Below are 23,893 nucleotides of genomic sequence, written 5' to 3'. Positions count from 1 at the left end.
CGCAGGGGAACAATCCTGCTGGGGAGCAGCACTGGCCAAGTGACCCAGTTAATCCCAGTGCAGAGTGGGAGTGGGCACAGGGTGGAGCTGGGTGCCCATGGGGCAATGAAGCAAGGGGAGGGAGCACTCCGCAACCCAACAGCCACGTGAGCTGCACGGCTCCAGGCAACAGGAAACAGAGAGCAACAGAAAAATATCCAGGCAACATCTGAGTTTAAAGAATTTATTTCCAACAAAATTTTGTACAAAAAGAATAGAGACAAGAGTGGTCATTACAAAAGTGTTCACAGATAGGAAAAAAAAAAAAAAAAATCATCTGAGCAATCCCCAGCGAGCAGAGCGCAGCCACAGCACGGAGGCTAAGGCACGCTTGGCTTTGGTTGTGAGTGGGGAAACAAGCAGCTCCGCAGGCAGGATTGTCTCAGTGAGGGAATGCAAAGGTCCTCAGCACCCAAACTCTGCTCAGGTCACGCTGGAGCAAGTGGGGTCAGCCCCCAGCATGCAGGCTCCAGCGATCCTTGCTCCAACACCCGGCTCACCAGCTCCTACGTGGCTGAGTGCCGGTTGCTGCTGTGTCCTCACCGAACTGAGGCCACCGACCCCTCTACGCATGCAGGATCAAGCCCATCCTGAGCAGGACTCCTGGCCCTGAAGGACTCCTTTCAGCTCCACATCTCTCACCAGCATTTGTGGCTGCCACCAGCCCTGGACTGGGCTTCCTTCTCTTTTCCTTGGCCACCGGGGAGACGGCAGAGCGACAGCCTCCGCAGCCATGTGGCAGTACCGCAGTTTGGGTGGGGGGTGGGGGATTCAGTCCCATCACAGGGGAGGCATCAGCACATTGTGCCAGTTTGGTGCTGACACACAGCAACCAGCTTTCCTGTTCTGGGTAAAGAGCACCAAAAGAATGCCACAGATCACAGATTCCCCCAAGACCTCGGAAACAGCCCATGGAAGTTTTTCGTTTCGGTGGACTAGTTCAAACTGTTCCCCTGAAGGCATCACCAGGCTGGTAGCGAGGATTATTAGCGGCAGACAAAGTCTCTGCTTCATCTGCCCAGAAAAAGACCTTTGACTTTCTTAGGGAAGTGCAATCCTGGTGAGCCACTGCGGGAGAAGGGCTCCACCTGCATCACCATGGGACACAAAGCCCAGCAATGTTAAATTATTCTCTGCTAATCCTGAGAAATACCTCCAAGCTCCTGTTTTCCATGACAGGAGTTGTCAGAGCACAGCCACTGCAGGAATCTTGGCTCACGCTGAATATCCCGTTTTAACCCCAAAATCTTGGGGCAGTTCTTAACCCTCCGTGTCCTGCCCCATCACACATGGAGCCGCTCCACACCATGGACTCTCACATGTTCTACCATGCCCAAGTCCACACCATCACACTTAGTGTCGGTCTGTAGGACAGTCACGACAAGAGCAGTTGAGGGCAGTGAGCGGAGCCGGGGTCTCGGTGCCGCAGGGGCTCTGGTCTCACAGCTGCCACGTCCCCATTTCCAGACCGAAGTGCTGTGAGGGTACAAGCTTTCATCCCACGGGATCGCCATGCTGTCAACTGCATCCCATGCGCTTCTCTCAACAGGTCATGCAGCGTGGACGGATGTTGTCTGAAGGGGGATTGGGGTCAATCTGCAAAGCCATGTTTAAAGTCAAAAATCTCAGCGGCGGGCACGTACCAGCTGCCTCCACCAGCCCTCCCAGCCCAGGGGAATTTGTTACCTCTGAATACAGCGGAGGTGGTCGGAAGCGAAACTCCTGGATGTAGGCAAAAAAGGGACCTTCTAGGATGCCACCAAGTTCACTGCGGCACGGCGGAGCCAGGCTCTGCTCAGCCTCCGGGCTGGACACGACCGCAGAGTATTCAGGGGGAGCTGAAGAGAGAAGAGAACCATCAGGGAACACAAATACTCTGCGTTCATGGGAGACACGCAGGTAAAAGGGCTTCAAACCCACTATTTCCCAAACCCTCCCAGCTCCATGGAGAAGGAACCCAGGAGATGCAGCACCACAAGCAAAAATTGAGTCAAAACTACAAAAGCTGGTTCTGGAGCAAGAAGCACTGTTGGCAATATGCTCTGACCCTTGCTACCCAGCACAGGATGGCCAGGGGGTTTTGAAGCACCCAGAAAGACTCCCGGGAGAGGGAGATGCTTACCCTCTGCCTGCTCCGGGATGGAGCTCAGCCAGTCCAGGTTGACGCTGTACTGGCTGCTGACGCTGGATGTGCGGCTGCCAAATGGATGCAGCGGGATGGTGCCAATGACAAGCGGCAGTTCAAGGAGCAGCTTGGATGTCCCAGGAATATCCACACAAACCTGCAGGAACAGGAGACGGCAGGGAAGCTTAGCTGCTGGGGTTTTCCCAGTCCAGAGGGGCAGGTATCTCCCCAGAGCAGTGGCCTGAGCTGGCCAGGAGAGAATTCCTGCAGTGGGATGCAGAGGGAGATGCAAGTGGTCCTGCATGAGCCCTTGCGCTGTGCATGAGTGGCAACGGGGAGAACCCAAGACCTCATACAAATCACCAGCCCCAAAACGGGCACAAGCACAGCTCTAGCGAGGAGAACACTCCACACCGAGCTGAGCCGCCTGCAATGCTCCTCACAATGTCCCTCACCTTCAGAGAATATTCCACCTGGATGATGCGGCACTGGAGGATGGATGGCCCAACCGGTGGGATCTTCAGCGCCCGCCCATGCCACACTTCCCGCTTCCCTGCTGCAATGGAATCGCCAACGATGCTCGTCACCACCGACTTCTTCTGCTTCTTGGTGCCCCGAGCGATGAAGGTCTGAGTCTGGATGATGGCCGCCTTGGGCACCACCGCCCGGCTAGTGCAGTTGTCAATCTCAGCAAAGATAGGGATGACCTCACCTACCCAAACAAGACGCACATGTTGCAGGATCTGAGCTCTGTCTACCCTCCTCCCTCAAGGAATTCCTGCATAGGATCACCAAGGGTTGGTCACGCTATCTGGCACCACGGGCCCAATCCAGCAGGAGCGTGTCCCGCAGAGGCTGCCCACATCAGCTGCACGCACTAAAGCTCTCTGACTGATTTTGTGCCAGAAGTCAAGAGCCCAGCTGACAGTGACCCCACATGCCCTCCCACTGAGGGCCACCCCACGCCCTGCAGAGGTCCAAGGGCACCGGTATGTCATCTCACCTGGGGTGTAGCCTTTTCGGTCAATCTTGACGGTCACAGAAACCTGGCCACGATTGCAGTACCAGGCACGAGCAAGTTTCTCCTTAGCACCTGCCTGGGGAGCCTGGAGAAAGGGAAATGTAAGTTATTTAGTATGAATGGATGAAACTCAAAGCAAGCACCTCCCTGGCACTGATAACCTGCCAGGGAGCATCAGCAACTTCTCAAGTATCTGATGCAAGATGCTGTCGCAATGCATTGAAAGTTTCCAAAAACTAAGAGAGACAGATGACCTCTACCCAGTCCAGGTAACACCAGAAGGCACAAGTTAGAGGGGGGCAAATAGTCCCTCTGGAAATCAGGCCTGCATTATAATGCCAGAGGGGAGGCAAACACCTTCCCCATGGGCTTCCCCAAGGTGGAGCCGGGGGAGCTCACCAGCAGCGCAGGCGTGTTGATGTCTATGGGTTCAATCACAGTGAACTCCTTCTTCACTTTCTTCACTGTCGACCAGGGTCTGTGCAGTTTGGCTTTCACCCAGTAGCGCACGCTGCCGTGCTTTCCCTCAAAGGAGGTAGCCAGGGTCCTGTGTGTAAGCAACAAGCAACTTAGAAGGGCTTTGATGATAGAATCTCTTTTTTGAGGTGCCCCATCCCTGCTCCCAGGATCTGTGGCACACAGCAAGCAGCTCCTCTCCCTCTTTGCATTAAGGCAACAAAAAAATAAAAAAAATACCAACTTACTCGGGGAGCTGGAAGGTGAAGGGGAACTCGTGCCTTCCTGCCTGCAGGACAGTGACTTCACCGTTGTCTGTGGACAAAACAGATTTAAGACGGTTGGCTCCCTCCTGCAAAACTTCCTCTCTGGGCAAATCGGTGGCAGACATGTAGAGCACGCAGCTAGAGAGCAGCACGACGGCATGGGAATATTCCTGCCAGGGTTAAATGGCAGCAAGGCAGCTGTGACAGGACAGCTGCACACCTCCAGCGGGTGACGGGCACCCTCTGCTTTCCACAGGTCTCGAGGCACGCACCACCCAGGGAGGCCTCCTCGGAGAGCCGGGCAGCTTCCCTGGGTGGGCTCTGCTTCAGCCTGCACCCACCCTGCACCGTGGCTCAGGAGCGAGAGCCCAGAGATGCCCGATCAAGCCAGCGTGGCCAGCCAAGCCCCCTGTGCCCCCCAGGGGTTGCACCTCCATCCTGTCTGCATTGTACAGAGCCGCTGGGGTTGGAGGGAACCTCTGGGAATCATCCAGTCCAACACCCCCGGATCAAAGCAAGCTCCTGAACCTCCGCAGGGATTTTCCAACACTGCTCCCCTGCCAAGGAGCACCCACAGCAAAGGGGGAGTCTTGTGTGGGGCCAGTCCCTAAACGGGGTACCCTGACCAGCAGCAGGGTCCAGCTGTGCACCCCAGGGCCCCGAGGAGGGACTCGGCATTTGCAGTGTAAGCAGGGGACCTGTGTACCCAGTCCCCAGAGAGTCCAGACCCCAAGGCACCCCATGCACCCAGATTTCGGCTGGCTGGGGTGTCATGCACTCAGCAGCTGGGGTGCCCCAAGCACCCAGATTTCAGCTGGCTGGGGTGTTGTGCACCCAGATTTTGGCTGGCCGGGGTGTCCCAGGCACCCAGCCGGGGTGCCCCCGGCAGCCCCCCGCCCCCGTTACTTCGGCCGCGGGGTGTCGCGCCCGCCGCTCCGCTCTCCGAGCGCCCCGGGGTGCCTCCCCCGGAGCCGCCGCCCCGCTGGGGTGCTGGGTGCCCTACCTGGGGGTGCCAGCAACGTGTCGCGGTGGCTGAGAAACTCCACCTGGTCGCTGTAGCTCTGCGTGTAGGCGGTGCTGGAGCCGGCGCTGCGGGACTCGCTCCAGTGGACGCGGGCAGCGCCCATCGCCCGCAGCCTCAGGGCTCCCAGCCGCGCCGCCGCCGTCAGCTCCAGCACCACGCGGCCCGCCACCGCCTGCCCGGGGCTGAAGGCGGCCGGGGCATCCCCCCCCGTCCCCTCCAGCACGATGGAAAAGCGTTTGAGCCGATCGAAGAGCATGGCGACGGCCCGGCCCGGCGCAGCGCAGCGCGGCCCCGCCGCCCCCCGCCTGCTTTAAGTGCCCGGCGCGCCCGGGGGCGGCCCCGGCGGGGCGGGACGGGACGGGACGGGGCGGCCCCGCCAGGCCCTGCAAAACAAGGCAGGGAGCATGTGCGGGCCGCCCCCCCGGCGGCGTGGCGCTCTCGTGGGGGGCGTGGGAGGGGGGATGTTGGGCCCTGGGGCGGTGGGTCGCGTCCTAGCGCGGTTGCCCAGCACCTCCGGCTGCCCCCGGACCCCGATCCCACACCGAGGGACCCCGATGGGTGTAGGGGCAGCGACAGCCCACGGGAACAACGTGTGGGGAGTGGGGTGGTTCACAAGGCTGAGCACTGCCGTGGGTAACCCCCTGGCTGATGCAGTGGTGCACAAGGCCCCCCAAAGCCCTCCTGAGCTCCCATCCCTCGGTCCCATCCCATCCACCGACTCTGTGTTCCAGAAGTGTTCCCAGGGTCACAGCCAGCGGCTGTGCCAGGGGAGTTTCTTGCTCGGAGCATCAGCAACTTTCGCTCCAGTTCCACTGCATGCAGGCCCGCATCCTTCCTTTCCCAAGAGCCATTCCCAGCACTCAGAACAGGCTGCAACTGGATCTGGGCTCCAGGCGTGGTGTGGCCGGGCCAACTGGCAATGGAGGGAAAACTGGCCTGGGCCATCCTTTATTTCTAAGAAATCCAGAACTGGCTCTTGTTCAGCTTGTGCAATTACAGAGTGAGCAACACATCTTCCCTGCGCTCTTTAACCAGGCGAGTGCTGCTTTTCTACCAGCCTGTACTGGGGTTTGCGTAGTGCCGCCCCAAAACCCAACAAATTACACCTGCGTGTAAGCACAGAGTGGGGACTCGCTCTGTTGGTGGCATCTGCTGCTGCCGGTGCTCATCAGGGTAAAAGCATGGAGGCTGAGCACTGGCGATTCTCTGGGTGGGCATCAGCATCAGCAGTGCCCTGAGATGTTGTAAAAGGATGGAGATAGGGGTCTACATCCCCCCCAAAAGTTTAGAAACTTCCGCTTTAATAATGATTTCACATTTGCAGAGCACCGGAGCTCTCCACCCTAGGCACGGGCTGGGGATAAGACAAAACAGGCATTAAACATGTTACTCAGCATTTGACTGCCGAAGTTTTGAGGATTTTCAAGTTGCTCCGAGCCATGCTGGGCAGGACCTGCTGTGCTGAATAGGGTTGATCTCAGCCACTGAAAATGAGCTGGGCTGAAGCCTTGCAAAGCTTTAGCTGTCTCCAAAGCCTAACTGGAATTGTCTGTCTCCCTCCCCAAGGGAAGCGGCCCATGTTTTGTTTTATGTGCACGACCATTTTCTGCCACAAGCAAACATGAATCATAGCAGGCTGTAAAGGGAGAGGGAAAGAGGGAAGGAAGGCACATCACAGCAGGAGATAACGCGTGACGCCAGCCCTGGGAAGGTGCCTGGTGTCCCCACTGTGATGCACGGTGACATTAGAGGTGGTGGGGCTCAGAGGGGCTGGAGCCTTGGCCTGGCTGAGGCAGCTCCATCCCGCGGTTGGCATCTGCCTCCTCCCGCTGTCAGCACACACCCCTCAGCCCATGACTCAGCCTTCGCCCAGGGGATGAGCATCTCTGCAAACTTCCCTCCCGTGTCAGCCGCACGAGATACCCACAGCTACCCCTCATTGCCTCCACGTGGGGTGGGAAGTCCCTCTCTGACGTCCTTGGGACCCCAGCGCTAGGACAGGGTCTCTCCTCTCTCCCAGGATCTCCAGGTGCAGGGGCTGTGGGACCACAGCCAAGGGCTTTCCATTCAAGAATGCTCCTGGGTGCCCAAATCCAACTAAAACCCAGACCAGGCTCGGTGCCGGAAGGATCTCCAACTCTTCAGCCCCACCTAGAGTCTGGCCAGTCTTAAGCTGGTCCCAGCAGGAGCTGACACCCTGCCCAGCTCACAAGGGGCTTCTCCTTTCCTGACCCGCTGCTTGGAACTTGGTGGCTTCTTCCCACTGACCCTGGAGCCACACGAGGGTCCCTGGAAAGCCAGAGACAGGGGAACGCAGCAGATAAAAAGGTGAGTCAGCAGCTCTACCCTGCCCCAATATGCGACAAGCTGGACAATGCAGAGCCTTGCCACAAGTGCATGCTCCCAGCTTAAGGAATAAGCTCTGTCCCTCCTGGATTTGCCAGTGTTGCCTGTGCAGAAGGACTAAGGCGCTGATCGAGGGCCACCCCACGACCGAATAAGAGCCCTGATGTGCTCTTAGCACAGGTGCCGTAACTCTCCTCAGTGTCTCCATGGAAATAAAATGGCTTCTAGATGTTTGCCTCTCACCGGGGCAGGATCTACACCTCTGGGAAGTGCTGCAGGATCCTTGGACAGAAAAGAGCACTGCACAAAAGTAACGTACGTTTCTGAGGGCTCTCTCACATCACCTCATGTAAAAGAGTCCGGGGCTTTCCTTGCCTTTGCGCATTAAACCACTGTCTTCTCTCTTCCTGCTCCCTACCGAAGATGATTACACAATACACATTGAGTGGCCCTGCCATGCAGTCAGAACATCTTTCTTTCACCCTTTTTCTTGTCTCACAGCGCAGCACCCTGGGTGCCGGTGCTTGCCACCCTGCCAGGAAACTGCAGATAAACTCGCAGCTCAGGGGAAAGCAGAAGAGAGAGCTCTTATCGCTGCGAGCTTCCCTCCTCTGCACTGCCTTGTTACCATGGCAAAACCTGCATTTTTGAAGCACCAGGCAGACACTTTGATCTCATCGAGAAGCAACAAGAAGGGAGCAGTCACAGGGACCTTTGGATGATGGCACGTTTTCAGCAGCCTCTCACCAGCTGACATCGGGAAGGTCCTCATGCTGCTGCCGGGGACAGAGCGGGACCCAGCGGGATCCAAAGGAAGTGATTTTGGCTGCAGAACAGCATCCTTCACAGCCCACAGCCTTTGCTCCCTTAAACACTCCTGTGATCACATGCCCATGTCCCTCTCACAAAGCAGAAAAGGAATCCTCATGTACAGACCGAGACAATAAAATCCCAGCCCACAAGTTCTGGGAGGCTCTCTGCTCCCCACGTAGCCCAGTTCAGCTCTCCCCATGCAGTAAGCGAGGGCCAGAAACCATGAGCTCCAAGGTACCGCAGTGTGGGATGCTGGTGAGGCTGAGCAGCTCACGCAATTCCTCCAGCCCCTGGCCAAGTGCTCTTCTTCAGATGGCTCCAGGGGCTTCCATCACACACAGTCCCAGCAGCAAAATCCAAACCTTGCTCACAGCAGCTTGTGGTTTCCCTACAGACGTTCACTGTAGGGATAACGGGGGATAAAATTCACCCCGTAACCTTACAGCTAATGTGGACACCATCCAAACACTGCAGTGACCAAGCGCTCAGGGCTTTCTCTGCTGGGGTTCAGGGCAAGGGCTTGTGCCACACCCTTAATTGTAATCGGTGCACTTAGCACACCGGCAGCTGTGAAGGGGCCATCCTTAGGCACGGCACAGAAAAGCCACTGCTAAAGGACAGAAACTCCAGAGTAATGTAGGTGTTTGGAGCAGCTGGCAAGGTACAGTCATGCAGAAATAGAGAATATGACCCCCCAGTGCAGTCCAGAGACAAGAACACCTCCAGGAAGGCAACTCACATCCTCTTTCCATCCATCACTCCAGTTTCTTCCTGCAACCTCAACATTTGCCAGCTAGGGGTAGCACCGCTTTCTGGGTTGTGCTTGGCCACTGAGACAAATGCCCTAAGTATGAGCAGAGTCCTACAACCATCTCCAGGGCCGGGCAGCACATAGCACTGTCACAGACAATAACAAGGCCATCAAGAGCAAGGAAAAGCCACAGAGCCATGCCGCCTGTAACACTAGCATAGGAGGGGGGATGAAAGACAGGCACTTTTATAAGGAAGGACAGAGTTATTGAGCAGATGGACAGCTGAGATTTCCCATGTCCCTTGGCTCTGGGTCATTTCAACCCAACCACACAAAGAATTCAAGCGGCTTGTCCTTTTGCAGTAGATCTAAGCAACATGCCAGCTGGACATGCGGTCCCAGCATCAGGAAACCTAAAACAAATATTTACTGAACTGCTAAGTGGTCTTTCCACACTTGTGAACAGACACTTCTATTTGCACTTCCTTGTGCAAACAGAACAAAAGCCACAACTCTTTTGTGCTCAGTGCTCACCAGCCCTGAGCTCTCAGGCAGCCTCCTAGAAACCAGTAGCAGAGAAACCCTCGGAGAAGGTGAGAAAAAGGTGTCCAAGAGGGACCACCCTGTTTGGGTTGGTAAGCACCAGGGCAGAGGTTCACCCAGAGGGGGATGTCTGCAGCCCAAGGGGGTCCCAACCCAACATCCTGGAGCAGAAGAGCACCCCCATACCCCAGCCTTACCAGGGATGAGCTGGCAGCGGCGGTACAGGAAGGTCTGGTTGGCTGTGTAGTCACGGTAGAGGATACTGAGCCCCACGCTGAAGCTCTCCAGCCAGTGCACGGCAGCGCAGCCGCGAGCATACACTTCCAGTGCCCGTAGCTGCAGCGGGCTGCGTAGCTCCAGCTGCACCCGGCCATGCAGCAGCTCCCCGCTGCTGTAGGCACCCCACACCTGCCCATCCTCCAGCTCCACCGCCAAGCTCTGCATGCGCCCCAGGGGCTGCATCCCTGCTGGTCCCACTTATCCAGCAGCTCCAGGAGGTCAGTCCCTGCCGGGGCCGAGGGGAGCGGGACAGGCAGCTGTGCAGCCCTCCAGGGAACGGAGGAAAGATCAAAGGCTACACCAAGATCCCCTAATTTATCTCTGCCCCTAACTGGCCTAATCTTCCCCAGGGCCGGACTGAGACCCTGCTTTGCAGTGATGCTTCAGCATTGACCTCACATGCATGAGGCTGATGCCGTGCTGAGGATGGGCCCGCAGAGACGGGTGACGTGTTTTTAAACTGATCGAGAAATAACGTGACTTCATCTTATCTCTGAGTCACAGACACTGTCGACGTGCTACTGGTACATGCTGGTGGCTCTGTTGGCAGGGAGGGGTGTCACGCACCACCCAACCGTGCTGGCAGATTCCACATAGCTGGGGGAATCGCAGGCAGGCAGTTTGGCCCTCCCAGTTCAAGCATTCCTGGGGCATAGCTGGAAGGTGTGGGAGAGGAGTTTAGAAAATGAAGACCCTTATCCCAAAAGCTAGTTTTACTTTCTGTGTCTGAAGTTGCATCAAAATAAAAAAAAAAAAAAGGAAAAGACAGTGAATAATTACAGGGTCCTCCCAGGAACAGCTCTCCCAGCCAGCTGTTCCACCAAAGGGTGCTGTTCACCATCTCCCCCCAACAAACACCACCTCAGGGTCACATAAAAGCAACGGGGCAGATCTGTAGCAGATGCAAGTCCCTGTTACTACACCAAATGATGTCATCTTGGTGTTTGAATCGAGGTGTTTGCAACGTAGCGACGTAAGATACCAATGTGAGGTGCCTGCGTGCATTTGCAAGACTTGAGTACGTGACTTCTTTGAAGTACACATGAGCAAGGACTGTCCCTTTCCTGAGAGACACAGAGTCAAATCCCAAGAAGAAAGCACGAGGGCTTGTGGGCCCAGCCACTGCTCACACACAAACTGCAGCAGTTGGAAATGGTTTAGTAACCCGCACTCAAATGCTGTAGCGCTGGCTCACAGCAGGTGGGAATCAAGCCCATCTGCATCAAAAGCCTGAAAAGAGCTTGTGAAGTGGCAGCTGTGACTTTGCAGCAGCTGACCCTGCTCACTCGGCTGCCTGGGGAGCGGGCTGACCAGCCCACGCTGATCCCTCCTTAAAATACATATATCCCAAACAGAGTTAGCGCAAGCTCAGCATTCAGGAGACCCATGTAAGTTATCAACTCAACAAAAATACACAGCTCACCTCTAAGAAAACAGCCCACTCATCATAAGCTGGGGAGAGCTACCTCTCTGCCCTACTGTTCACTGACCTTTGGTTTCAGGCCTTGACACCAAAATCCAAACAGATAATAAGGGAATATTTCAGCCTACACACAGCCCCGACAGTGCCTCTCGTTTTGCTTCTGATCTCTTGGCCTTTCTCTGAGCTTCCCCTTACTCCACCTGCTTCCTCCCGCCCCAGCGCCTGCCTAGAGGTGCTCCATGGGTCTTGCGATCCAGAGAGATGTGTCACCCACATCACTGCACTAATCTCCCAGTGTTTGTTCTTGCTGTCACAACACCTTCTTGTGTCCTCATTCAAGTCAAATTGAATTGCTCAAGAAATAAATGTTCCCTGTAATAACACATAGAGGGGCCAAGAGCAGGGCACCAGGATGGTAATATGATGTGTAGGGAGTCCGCAGTGCAGCAAGTTCTGGGTGGTCAGTGAAGAAGGGAGAAGATCACGGTGCGAAGAGCATCTTCCTCCAGGGACAGTATTTTTTCAAGGTTCCAAGGGGACGCAACTCACTTGGGAGTTTCCCTTTTGGATTTCTGCTGGGACTCCTGGCTTGGACATGAACTCATCTTCCTGTTCAGTCCTGAAGCGGTCCTGTGTCCTCCAGGGTAGCTCCAGGTGTGAGCATTTCAACTAAGAAGACAAAATGGCTTTCAGCACACGGGGACAGGGCTGGGGAAGAGGCAGGTGGTTACATGGAACCTGGCAGCCCCAACATCTGAGCGTTGTGCTGCTACCTGAAGGGTCACCCCCTGGGCAGCTGCGGTCTGTGCCTGCCTGCCTCCTCTTTTCTCTGGCGGCTGTACAGCCTTCTCTGCTGGTGGTGCAAAGAGATGTTTACCTTGGCTGGACGCCTCTAGCCATGCTGCTTTTCCTCCTCTGATCACCTGTGGGGGACCAGAATCACCTTCCCCCCTCCCTCCAATATCCCTTGGCTTAGGGATTTGGTTGCATGTCCTTCCTCTTCCTTCAAAGATTTTTCTCATCTATGACTCTGCTCCCCACAAAGCATTTACTTGAGAACTGAAGGCAGACAGGATTTGGTGCATGGCTATCCCATCTTAGGTAGCCCAAGAGCAACACACCAAAACTGATGATGTTAATGGGGAGGCTATAGCTTTGTTTGGTATAAACCCACTTCCCCAAGCCGCCTTGTGGTAAATCCAAGACTACTAAGGCTATACCTGCTGTAGCATGTCTTCAGAGAGTTGTTGTTTCTGCTGTCTGTGTGGGACCAGCATGGCCTGTGTGGTTGTGACAGAACTTTCATCTGCTGACAGATGGAATTTAAATAAAAATTCAATTCAAGCCAGTAAATTAGGAGGCAACATCAGAAAAGCTTTGTAGTTTGACTTGCAGTAACAGATCTGTGTGTGTTTCCATTAACGAGAGGAAAAGGCAGGCTTTGTCATCAGCACTTTGCTGAAAACCTTTGCATAGGCTGAAAACAATTCTCAGAGCGAAGAGGTAAATCAAGAAATTCACACAACAGTTGCAGGAATATCACTCCATATGCTAGTCATGGAACTCTCCGGAAGTTTGGGGCCAAGGAAAAGCTCAAATCAACTGTGATCTGTTTCACATTTAGTAAAACAAATGCCTTTAAAAACAGAAGTGACCTCTCTCTTAGTTGCAGAGTACTGGCCATCAGAACCAGGATGCAATGTCAGAGGAGGAGTTTCTTAATGTTTCCCATGACAAGCTCTAACCGCATCCCTTCCTGAGGTTGCATAGGCACAGTATTTGATCAAAATCCTCTCCTTCATCCCACATACAAATGTAAAACAACTTTTAAAAACAAATGGAGCAAGGGAGAAAGATCAAGCCACTAGTTCTTGTCCCAGAAATCATTCATGTCACCTCAACATGCTAAACAGCACTGCATGATGGCAGTGAATGGCTACAGCTGGCACAGGCATCACAGTGGCAGGCAAGATGTCATCTGGGGAGGTGAAAATGCCTGAGATTAGAAGCCACTGTGAGATCCAGCAGCAACATGTATAAGCATGTCTGTCCTGCCTGGTTTTGGGGTAACAGTCTCATTTTACAAAAGATGTGCCTTCCTGCCATTTCCAACACAAGATGTCTGGGCTGCCTTCCTTCCCAGAGCAGCAGGCATTGCTGTCCCTTGCACGGAGCTAGGAGAACCTCAGCAGGTTTCATCTGGCACCACAACAGTCTGAGCAACATGGCCTTACTGTGGTAGTTGAAGGGGATGTGGCTCTCACGGTGTCTCTTGCTGTCTGCCATCACCCTCTGGCTCTGGCGGGGCAGCTGATAAGTGTGACTGCTGTGTTATGCTGAAGAAACAGGAGCCTGAATGCTCATCTCCCAAGCAGATGTTGCTTTGATGTTTCTGAAGTGGCAAGTCAGGCTTCGGTGCAAGGTTCCACCTGTCAGTCTGCAGAACACAAGAGCTGCTTTAACAGAAACAGGCTGTGGCTGAGGAAGGCACCCTACTGCACGGTACACTTTGCATAGCCCAGAGTAGAGTGTTGCCACACAGTGTGGGGAGGGAAGAAGGGACAACAACATCTGCTTTAGGTGCCAGAATAGTGTATGTAAAAGAAGAGAGGGTCTCCACCAGAGAAACACCTGCACAGAAAGCTGGGAACAGACCTCTGGGTAGGAGAGCTTCGTAGTAGCAGCACTTGCCGATGCTTTATTTCTCTCAGGGTCCTTCATCGCCTCTGGGGATGGATGAGGCAAACATGTTTGGACGGGCAATAGTTACATGCTCTGGCAAAAGCAAGAGTGAAAGATGTCAGAGCACTCCAGTCTGAGCAATTTATAGCTACAGCATCTTCTCCTCGTGCACTAGAGCCCAGGAATGAATACAGCTATTTAACCTGCCAGGGAAGCAGAGTGAGGATGAAACAGAGCCTCACAGCGATGACACTGATGCTGAGTACGTAAAAACTATAAAACATTAAAAACTTAAAATAATATACATATTATAGGAATGCATCACTAAACCCAAGTGATAAAACCTACTGTTCAGCTTGTTATAAACCTCAGCAGTGGACTGTACACGTTGCCTCTGTGTCACAGGCTTACCCTACCTGGATCGTGTACTGGGAAGTGCTCTGACGTCGAGGTGGAGAATCCGATGCAGCCATCCCCCAGCTGCAGGTTCATGCGGTAGATCTGCGAGGCAGCATGTTCCTTGTCATAGACTCTGCAAGATATCAGATATGAGCTGCTTCAACAGCAATGTTCATCAGAAAGAGCAGTTGCTGGGGATGTCTATCAGGTTCCTGCTGATACCTGTGTGTCCTCTTGTCTGGTGCACTGTAGGCATGTTTCTGCTTGCTCACAGCTCCACTGCTTCTGTGATCCCCCAAATTAATATGAGACATTAATATGTGCTGAAGGGGAGCCAACAGAGCTACAGAACAGCCACTTAAAGCATAACCCCTTTGTTTCCCCTCTCTGTCTTTCCATCCATCTGTTTTTCACTTGCACAGATCCCACCCCTTTCAGGACAGGGTTCAACATCAGAATGTGCTGCCCTTTCACTGTGTTTTGGTCCTCCCCAAAGTCATGCTGTTACCTTTTCACTTGGCTTTGCAGGTGGGGTCCATTCACCCTTAAACTGTGCTTGATAAGAAGTGTGGTAATAGGGTGCTCCAGCCTCATCAATAATGGGAACACATCCTGCCAAACAGCCAGAAGGGAAAATGTTATTTGTAAAAACACATTTTACAATAAAAAAAGTGTTACTTCTAAAAATACTCCATTTAACCGTAAAAGGAAATATTAATGATACTGAAGATGCGATATCGAGGCAGCTGCTTTTTCAGCATTTTACTACTGAATCTACTTCGTGTAATGAAACAGCAAAGCAATTAACACCATACTGCAGTAAGGTGAGCTGCAACACTGCAGAACATGGACACAGTGCATCAGCACCGATGTAGCTCTGGTGTGAAAACTGCAGCATCTGAGGATACAGCAAGTACAGAAGACAGCTGGAAAGGCTGCACAGCAAAAGCCTGGCTGGCTTTAGTTAGTGCTGTTAACCTGTGTTACGAGATTCAGATCGATTTACTCAGCTACAAAAAGAGAAAGCAAAATATCCAAATAGTTGTAACAGTGTTAATTGCTCACAGCACGACCCTGAGCCAAGGCACACAACCCCCCAGTGCCCAGAAAGCCTGCGCAGCCCCCCGAGGACTGCAGGGAAGGTGTGTTGGGGACAGAGCAGACTGTAAAACAGCTCACCCCTGTGCGAATGCTATGGCCTGGGAGGGGGCTGGATCTCATGTGCTGGGCATGAGGAGGTGTAGACAGATGTAGGGAGCCTTATTTTCTCTCTGTCTCCACAAGGGAAGTTATCCTTCCATTTCTTGGCTGTGGACTGCGGGTGTCTTTGAAGGGGGGTGGGAGGGCAGGGGAAGCTCTGCCTCATCATCGAGGTGAGGATGCGGATGCTGGGGTCTGCACGCATGCGGACATGTGACTTTGGGGGATCAGCCAGGGCAACCGGCTGCAAAAGCCTGTTTGGAAACGTCGACCGAGTTTTCGAGCAGAATTCCTCACCGCCACCCCAGGACGGGCCTAGCACCAGCCTGCTGCAGGGCGGCCGGCCTGTGCCGGCCTGTAAACCCCCCAGTGAGGGGGGAACTGGGTGTGAGAAAATGGCTGACAGGCGCTGGCCGGCGGCCGGTGCTTGGTCCCCAGCTGGACGTGGGTCGCCTTCAGGAGGGGAAGGCCCGCGAGGGGCACCGGGATCATCGGCACGGCGTAGGCCGCCATCTACCAGCAAGCGGGAGGCTTCGGGCGAGCTCCAGCAGCCACCAGGCCGCGTTGCCACGGCGACCGCTCCCCGCCTTCCCGGCGAGCCCCGCGCTGTGACATCACATCCCGGAAGCGTTGCTATGGCGGCGGGCGCTCTCAGCGGCCTGGTCGCCGCGCTGGAGACCTACCGCGGCCGCGACCGGGTGGTGAGTGGCGGGGGCGGCCCGGCGGGGCCCTGCTGTACCGGTAGGGCCGGGCCCTCACCGGGCTGTGCCTCCGCAGGTCCGTGCGCTCTGCTATGGCTGTCAGCTGGCGGGCGGGGCGCTGGCCGGGCCGCAGGCCCCTCCGTCCGGGCTGCCCGGGAGCCTCCTGGCCGTGTCGGCCCAGCTGAGCGCCTGCCGCACGGCCTTGCGCCTCTTCGACGACTTCGCTATGCTCAGCTACAGCTGTGGCTACGGGCTGGGCCCTAAGGTGAGCTCAGGGCACGGAGGGCACCGGCAGCCCCTCTTGGCCATGCCACAGGTGCCAAGGTGCGTCCCCCGTGCTCCCCGCAGGACGAGGACGGCCTGGTGCGGGGGCTGTCGGTGCTCTGCAACCTGGCCAACCAGCTGTATTACCCCTGCGAGCACGTTGCCTGGGCAGCAGACATTGGCATCATCCACGTCGGCTCTCAGAAGTGGTGGACTCTGAGCATGGTGCTCTGGGCCTCATCCCTGCTCCTGAGCATCCTGCGGTAAGGCTGGCTGGGGTGCCGCAGTCTGCGGTGGGAGGGAGGCAGACGGGGAATGAGCCACATTCTCTTCAGTCGGGCTAAAATGAAGGACCCTCTTGGCTGCAGGAGGGTGCTCTTCTGCACAGATGCAGTTAATGGTACAGAAAAAAACCCTCCCCTTTGCTGTTGGAGAAATAACTGTTGTCTTGTTTTCAGATCCCTGAGAATCTTGTTTCTTTTAAGAAGAAAGCTGAGGCAGCACAAGTGGTATGATTTCTCCTCTTGGCTACACAGCTAATTTAATCCAAATTTATCTGTTTTCATTCGTGAGCTATCGCTAATACTACTTTTGCTTTCAACAGTATATCTTTGCCTCTGAGTCGAAAGGAAATGAAAGCCCAAGTGAAGGCTGAAGTTTTGAGCATCATCACAGATGTAGCAGATATCTCCAACGCAATCCATTGGCTACCTCCAGGATTTCTTTGGGCTGGACGGTTTCCTCCATGGTTAGTAGGTCTTCTGGGGACTGTATCTTCCCTGATTGGTATCTACCAAACATCTAGAGGAGGAAATTCTGAAGCTGTATAAAGTGTAATTATGCTTCAAGAGCCCAATTTTACATGGCAAAAATGCCTTTAGTGAGGCAGGGTAATTTCCCTGGGTGTTGGTGATTGAAATTCACGCATCCTGTAATTTGTGCTATAATCAAGACATCTATTACAGAGAGGACTGTTTGCGGTTAACAATTTTTATTACTCCTCATCAGAGAAATCTTTCAGGCAAATCCTCTGAAAATCAAGAAATCTCCTAGGACTGGTAAAGTGGAGGGGTGGTGGTGGTGGAAAATCACTTCTGTCCTTCCTTTCCATGTCCCAAAAGACAAATGCAACCCTCCAGTCTTCATTATCACTTAAAAGAGCACAAAGTCAGGGTTAGGCAGAGGAACAACCACAGTTCTGTCACATAAAACTTCTAAGGGTCGGATCCTGCAATTCAAGCTCTGGGCTCAGCACTTGGTGCCTCATCTGAACCAGGGAGGTGACGCATAACGAGTTTCTCCATCAGGTATTTTGCCGTTTGAGCCCAGAGCAGATCCCCTTGAGCACTAACTGGAGCAAGCGGCTGAGGCAGGTTGCTGGGTTATTTTGTTTGTGACGGTTGTGTTTCTTTAGAATTGAGAGGGGAAAGAAACAGCAACTGTAAGGAGTGCCTTGTGAAGCTTTCTTCTAGTCTGTGTGCCTCATTTAAGGAGAAATACTGTAAGTGGAGACTTCCTGGGTCCTTCACAAAGCAGCACTGCGTCTCCAGCTGTGCCTTTACGGAATGCCACCGGGTGGAGCTCTTCCACCAGGCTCTGGCAGCGGCCAACGGACTTTTTATTTTTTAAAGAAAGTAGCAAATTTGTTAATCGCTTTTCAAAGGATCAGTCAAACCAATGCCAAGATGAATTTACAGTTACATTTCTAGGCGGTGCCAATAATAAACGAGATGAATGCTTCAAAGGTGGCCTTGAGTGATCATTCCTTCTGATAACTAGGCAAATGCTCTTTATCTGCTTCTAGAAAGCTCTAGACAGTGCCTAGGCGACAGAAAACATTTGTGATGCGTTAGCTACAGCTCCCCATCTGTTACCAGCCTTCCTTCTACCACAATAATTCAGAGCCCCTAATTAGCTGTCATGGAAATGCATCTTTTGAAACCAGTTCTGCTTAATCTGCACGGTGCTTGTGCACCCTGCAGCGCAGTATGGTGCACACTGCGTTTCTGGAAGGTTTGACCTCTATTTCTGTTGTCTTTTGTTGGTTTTGGCACAGAAATGGGAAACTATTCCCTGCCTGTGTTCAAAGAGAACAGTGAGGTCTTGATACTCTTTACCCTTTGCCCCATCCTTGCAGTTTATCTGGACCTTTACACTGCTAAGTGCCCCAGAGGATGCCTTCCTGACTGGGCTCTGAATTTGGTGTCAGATTTACAGGTTTTGGTACAACTTGGGAGTGTGGGCAGGTGGTAGACTCTTTGTTTTTTCTCTGCTTATGTCACAGGTCCTGTGCCCGAACAGGCAGAGTGCCCAGATCCTGGTATTTAGGGACAGCTAAAGACTAATTTTTTTAATATATATACACACAAATATATACATTAAAAAAAAAATATATCTGTAAGAGACAGACAGGACTCTTGCCCACTCTCGTCACTCTCTGTGGTGGCTCTTGTTGCAGTTTAGTGGGTTTTTAAAAATTAATTTAATTATTAAGAAATCAGATTATGTCTTTTTTTATTCTTAACCTTGTTAAACCATTCCTTCAGAACACACTTTCCTGCTGAGCATGGGACAATGTGGCTACAGCGATTTAAAAAAAACCCAACCAAATAGACATGCCTCCAATGCCAAATCAATAAAACTCTAACCCATGCTTTTTAATTTGAAACTGCAGAGAGGATGCTGTAAACCACTCTAGGCGCATTTGCTTCATCCGCTTCCTCATTAAGCAATTTTAAATTGCAGCCGGTGAAGCACAAAGATAAAGCAAAACCTGGTAATTCAGACTTTTTGAAATGTGTATTTTTCTGTCGCATGGTTTTGGTACCCACTGACACAGTATTTAGGGCTCACCTATGATGGCTGCTTCTGCCTCTTTTAGGTCTCTTTTTGTCTATTAGGTCTCTCGTCGCTTTTTTTGGGTCTCTTATTTTGGTCTCTTTTTTTAGCGCGCTCTCTTTCTTGCAGCTCTCTCAGCTCAGACCTTGTGTGGGCAGACCCCACCCTCCCAAAATCTGCCTTTTTTTCTCTCCCTTTTTCTGATCTGGCCATCAGCCCAACTCGGCTCCTGCTTTGCTCCATGCAGGAAAGCATGTGCTGAGCAGGGACCTGCTCGGCCGTGACCTCCCTTTGTCAGCAGGCCGTTAGCAGCCGAGCTGCTGACTCCAGCGCGGAGCCCGGGCCCCGTCGGGCGGGGGGGACACGCCGTGACCAAAGCTGCAGCCGGCCTTTAGCAGCGGCAACCCTCCGTTTTGGGCTACTAACTGCCCCAAGCCGTGGTGCTCCTGCCCGGGGGCAGCCGCGCTGCAAAGCGGGGGGACACGCGTGGGGACAGGCACACGAGCACACGCTGCCGCCGGGCAGCGAAGGGTTAAGGGGCGGCGCATGCGCAGCGCCCGGCCCCGGCTCCCTTTCACAAAGAGTGCGCGGAGGGCGCTGCGGACGCCGATTGGCTGCTCCGCCGCGCTGGGCGGGGCGGGGGGCGGGACTGGGGGCTGAGCGGCCACGCGGCGGCGGCGGGGTGCGGCGGGAGAGCAGGCGGCGAGCGGCGGCCCCGGAGCGAGGTGCGGGACCCGGGAGCGGGGCGCGGGACCCCGGGGCGGAGGTGTGAAGCGGATGGGTGCGGGCAGCACCGGGAGCACGCATCACCCTCCCGGTACTACGCGGGGCCCGGCCAAGCCGTGCCCTGCACCGGTGTTTGGGCCGGGACCACCCGGTGCCCTGCTGCGGGATGTCCGCCCCGAGCTCCCCTTACCGGTTGGGTACTGAACTCCTGCCGCCGGCTCCTCTCCCGCTGCACCCCCGCTGCTCCCCGGTGACCGCTCTACTGGGTGTTCCGTGCCGACTCTCTGGTTCTCTCTTGCAGAGCAGCCTCACCACCATGTCTGTCAGCAGTCACGAGAATCGGAAATCCCGCTCGAGCTCCGGCTCCATGAACATCCATCTCTTCCACAAACCAGGCCACGCTGACAGCCTCCTCACCCACCTCAATCTGCTCCGCAAGCGGCACCTCTTCACTGATGTGGTTCTGCGAGCGGGGAACCAGGCCTTCCACTGCCACCGGGCTGTCCTGGCCTCATGCAGCCGCTACTTTGACGCTATGTTCAGCGGAGGCCTGAAAGAGAGCAGAGATGCTGAGGTCAACTTCCATGATTCCCTCCACCCCGAGGTGCTGGAGCTGCTGCTGGACTATGCCTACTCGGCCCGGGTGCTGATTAACGAGGAGAATGCGGAGTCCTTGCTGGAGGCTGGGGACATGTTGCAATTTCAGGATATTCGGGATGCTTCGGCTGATTTTCTGGAGAAGAATCTCTACCCAGGGAATTGTTTGAACATGCTGCTGCTGTCTGATGCCCACTGCTGCCAGCGGCTGCTGGAGCTGTCCTGGAGGATGGCATTGGCCAACTTCACCTCACTCTGCAAGACTGAAGATTTCCTCCGACTGCCCAAAGACAAGCTGCTGGAGCTGGTGGAGAGCGAGGAGCTGGAGGTAGAGGATGAGACGCTGGTCTATGAAGCTGTTATAGGTTGGATCCGGTACGATTTGCCCCGACGCCATGAAGTTCTGCCAGAGCTGCTGCGCTCTGTCCGCCTGGCCCTTCTGCCCGAGTCCTACCTGCGGAAGCAAGTGGCCTGCGAGAAGCTGGTGACCAGCCACAAGCTGGGGGAGGAGATCGTGGCTGATGCTGTACGATGCAAAATGAAGATCCTGCAAAACGACGGCCTTGTGACAGGGTGCTGTGCCCGACCCCGCAAGGTCAGCCAGGCCCTGCTGTTGCTCGGTGGCCAGACCTTCATGTGCGACAAGATCTATATGCTGGATCATAAAACCAGTGAGATCATTCCTCATGCCGACATCCCAAGCCCTCGTAAAGAATGCAGTGCCTGCGCTATTGGGTGCAAAGTGTACATCACCGGTGGCAAAGGCTCCGAGAACAGCGCTTCCAAAGACGTCTGGGTTTACGACACCCTCCATGATGAGTGGGCAAAAGCTGCTCCCATGCTGGTGGCGCGGTTTGGCCATGGCTCTGCTGAGCTGGACCACAGTCTGTACGTGGTGGGGGGTCACACAGCAGTGAGTGGTGCCTTCCCGGCCTCTCCTTCCGTCTCGCTCAAGCAAGTCGAACACTATGACCCGCAGCTGGATAAATGGTCCTTGGTGGCTCCTCTCCGAGAAGGTGTAAGCAACGCCGCTGTGGTGGGAGCCAAGATGAAGCTGTTTGTTTTCGGTGGCACCAGCGCCAACCAGGAGAAGCTGCCCAAGGTGCAGTGCTTTGACCCCTGCCAGAATCGCTGGACGGTGCCTGCCAGCTGCCCCCAGCCTTGGCGGTACACAGCTGCCGCCGTGGTGGGCAGCCACATCATCATCATTGGGGGGGACACGGAGTTCTCTGCCAGCTCCGCTTACCGTTTCCACAGTGATACCTACCAGTGGTCCAAATTTGGGGATGTCACTGCTAAGCGCATCAGCTGCCGCGCTGTTACATCGGGTAACAGACTGTATGTGGTGGGGGGCTACTGTGGGGCTCAGCGCTGCAAAACACTGGACTGTTACGACCCATCATCCGACACTTGGAGCAGCATCACAACAGTGCCTTACTCCCTCATCCCCACCGCCTTCGTCAGCACCTGGAAGTACCTGTCTGCCTGAGTTGCAGTGTGATGAAGAACCTGAAGGTAAATAGTTGCAGATCAGCCCAGAGCTTCTCTGTAGAACTTTGTACTGTGCAAGGGTTAAACCCTGAGGGGCAGATGTACGTGGATCTGGACTGGAGTTGTCCTAGAGAACAGCTTTGTGTGAGCATCAGCTCCAGAAACGTGTTTCTAGGCTGGTAGTTTAGGATCTAAAAACCCTGCAGAAGAGAGAATGTCTCTTTAGGTGCTGAAATGCTGTGGGGAGAAGATTAGTATAAATAACAAGACACTTAACCTGGCATCCTAGCCTTTCCACTGAGTCTTGGCCTATGCAAAGATTTTGGGGAATGCTCTTTGCGAGGAGGATTGGGGTGTCGTCCCTGGTACAGCAAGCTCGTGGAGTCAATCGTTATGTTAAGAGGCAGGCTGTCTGCAGGAGCTGGGATAGACCGCGCCGTGCCACTGGGGCCCGGCTGCTGCATTTAGCACAGCCTCCTCCTCCTGGTGCCACGGTTAATCTGCTAGTGGCACCCAAATGTCTTGTGGGACGCAAGGGCTGTGAGCTGGTGCCAGAAGAAGATTATAGCTGGGATTTAGTCCCAGAATGGTTGGTAATTGCGTTTGTAAGACAAGCTCTGTCTACATATAAACACAGGGTTTCTCCATTTCTAATTATTCTCTGGTGTCCCTTTCATGCCATTTCTTTCCTGCTACACAGTGATTAACTTGTTAAAAATGTGCAACTGGAATTAAACCTTTCTAAAGGCTCTTGGCAGAAAAGATGCTGGTGAGTCCCAGGTCGCTGCAGGTTTTCTTCTTTTCCCCTTGCAAGAGATGTACTGCCCAAATGAACTTGTTTAACTTAATAAAATACCCAGTCAGTGATACTTATAGAAAATTCCTGTATGTAGAGGGAAATAAGCAGCCGTCACTCCACTAGAACAGCGTTCTCTGTTGGTTTCGAGGCATGAGGAGTGTTGTCAGGTTTGCTGCACACTAGTCTCACAATACTCTCTTCTGCAATACAGGCGTCACACCTGATTTTGCCGGTGTCTTGCTTCACTTCACCGGGGATCCAGACTGAAGACATGAGCAGGAGAAGCGAGTGGCTCCTCCTACTTAGCAAGTCTGTGAACTGGATGCCAGCCCTTCTGTGGATCTGATTAGCATCAGCAGGGCTCAAGGCAACACAGCTTTGGCTTTGAACTGCTTCTGTAAATCCCCTTCGTTCAGGACCAGGTACAGGACAAGCACGGAGGGACCTCCTTGGGCTGGTGGCTTGTGCTGTCCCTTGAGACTGCAAAAGGTTTCCAAGTTTTCTCCTGACTCATGTGATCTCGGAACAGGAACCAGAAGAATATTTTAAGTGATATTTACTAGACAGGACGAAGGAAGCTCCTAAGTAACAGGCAGCACCAGAGGCAGTTGCCTGAAATGTCTTAACATGTGACAGTACTTTGCCTGTGGGCTGGTTCTGTACTTTTTTTTTTTTTTTTTAATATATATACAGCAGTTGTGTTTATTACTCAGCCTGGAGCTGCTTTAATAAATCTGAATAAAATCCAGTGTGTCCCTTGCCTGCTCCGTATACCTAAGCTGCAAGTTTCCCAGGCCATACTTGTTTAGCAAAAGAGTGAAGCACATTCCCTGCTTCAGACCATATCTTCCTCAATGTTGAGGGCTCAGATCTTCCTATATCTTTGTAAAATGTGACTTAGGAAAGCTCAGGACTTGTACTGCCTTCTAGCTTTGAAGGACCCACAAATCTGTTTGAAACTCCAAAGATTAAGCTATTCTCTGCCTCTGCCTGGTCATTGTCCATGGAGTTGGTTTTCCTCACTGCCAAAAAGACCGGAGGAAAGTGCTGCCACTTCTCTCCCCAAGAGAGCCCTGGGCCCTGCTGCAGGTGAAGGTGGGGGCAGTGGTG

General features: G+C 53.9%; 4 protein-coding genes across 8 annotated transcripts; 2 read left to right on the top strand and 2 right to left on the bottom strand.

Moving 5' to 3' along the window:
• Positions 1-209: 209 nt before the first annotated feature.
• On the bottom strand, positions 210-10,114 carry ARRDC2 (arrestin domain containing 2). 2 transcript variants are annotated; one of them, XM_080386847.1, is made up of 8 exons: positions 9,582-10,114; positions 3,890-3,956; positions 3,585-3,732; positions 3,168-3,270; positions 2,620-2,876; positions 2,162-2,321; positions 1,726-1,877; positions 210-1,635 (listed from the first exon to the last, which is right to left on the bottom strand). In XM_080386847.1, exons 1-8 carry the CDS (start codon positions 9,844-9,846, stop codon positions 1,582-1,584), a joined length of 1,206 nt encoding a protein of 401 aa, XP_080242973.1. In that variant the 5' UTR covers positions 9,847-10,114; the 3' UTR covers positions 210-1,581. The 2 variants fall into 2 exon arrangements, with proteins under 2 accessions (XP_080242973.1, XP_080242972.1); XM_080386846.1 differs by lacking the exon at positions 9,582-10,114 and adding an exon at positions 4,911-7,814.
• Positions 10,115-13,280: 3,166 nt separating this feature from the next.
• SAXO5 (stabilizer of axonemal microtubules 5) lies at positions 13,281-20,214 on the bottom strand. 2 transcript variants are annotated; one of them, XM_080386876.1, is made up of 5 exons: positions 20,087-20,214; positions 14,676-14,779; positions 14,390-14,452; positions 14,185-14,300; positions 13,281-13,861 (listed from the first exon to the last, which is right to left on the bottom strand). In XM_080386876.1, the coding sequence occupies exons 2-5, from the start codon at positions 14,759-14,761 to the stop codon at positions 13,794-13,796; spliced, it is 333 nt and encodes a 110-aa protein (XP_080243002.1). In that variant the 5' UTR covers positions 14,762-14,779; positions 20,087-20,214; the 3' UTR covers positions 13,281-13,793. The 2 variants fall into 2 exon arrangements, with proteins under 2 accessions (XP_080243002.1, XP_080243003.1); XM_080386877.1 differs by lacking the exon at positions 14,390-14,452.
• Positions 15,455-20,336, top strand: PEX11G (peroxisomal biogenesis factor 11 gamma). 2 transcript variants are annotated; one of them, XM_080386849.1, is made up of 6 exons: positions 15,455-16,068; positions 16,145-16,333; positions 16,417-16,595; positions 16,791-16,841; positions 16,937-17,080; positions 20,198-20,336. In XM_080386849.1, coding segments are annotated over exons 1-6 (1,086 nt in total). In that variant the 5' UTR covers positions 15,455-15,546; the 3' UTR covers positions 20,199-20,336. The 2 variants fall into 2 exon arrangements, with proteins under 2 accessions (XP_080242975.1, XP_080242974.1); XM_080386848.1 differs by lacking the exon at positions 20,198-20,336 and having other exon boundaries at positions 15,461-16,068; positions 16,937-18,080.
• Positions 16,942-23,543, top strand: LOC308063617 (ectoderm-neural cortex protein 1-like; the record flags this gene model as incomplete). Of its 2 annotated transcripts, XM_080386840.1 has the most annotated exons (3): positions 16,942-17,080; positions 20,198-22,008; positions 22,995-23,543. In XM_080386840.1, 2 exons carry the CDS (start codon positions 17,078-17,080, stop codon positions 21,980-21,982), a joined length of 1,788 nt encoding a protein of 595 aa, XP_080242966.1. In that variant the 3' UTR covers positions 21,983-22,008; positions 22,995-23,543. The 2 variants fall into 2 exon arrangements, with proteins under 2 accessions (XP_080242966.1, XP_080242967.1); XM_080386841.1 differs by lacking the exon at positions 16,942-17,080 and having other exon boundaries at positions 20,213-22,008.
• Positions 23,544-23,893: the final 350 nt, after the last annotated feature.

This window comes from Falco punctatus, assembly GCF_963210335.1.
Source record: "Falco punctatus genome assembly, chromosome: 4".
Taxonomy (NCBI): Eukaryota; Metazoa; Chordata; class Aves; order Falconiformes; family Falconidae; genus Falco; species Falco punctatus.
Note: the sequence above shows the minus strand (reverse complement) of the source record. Positions and strands in the feature narration are given on the sequence as shown.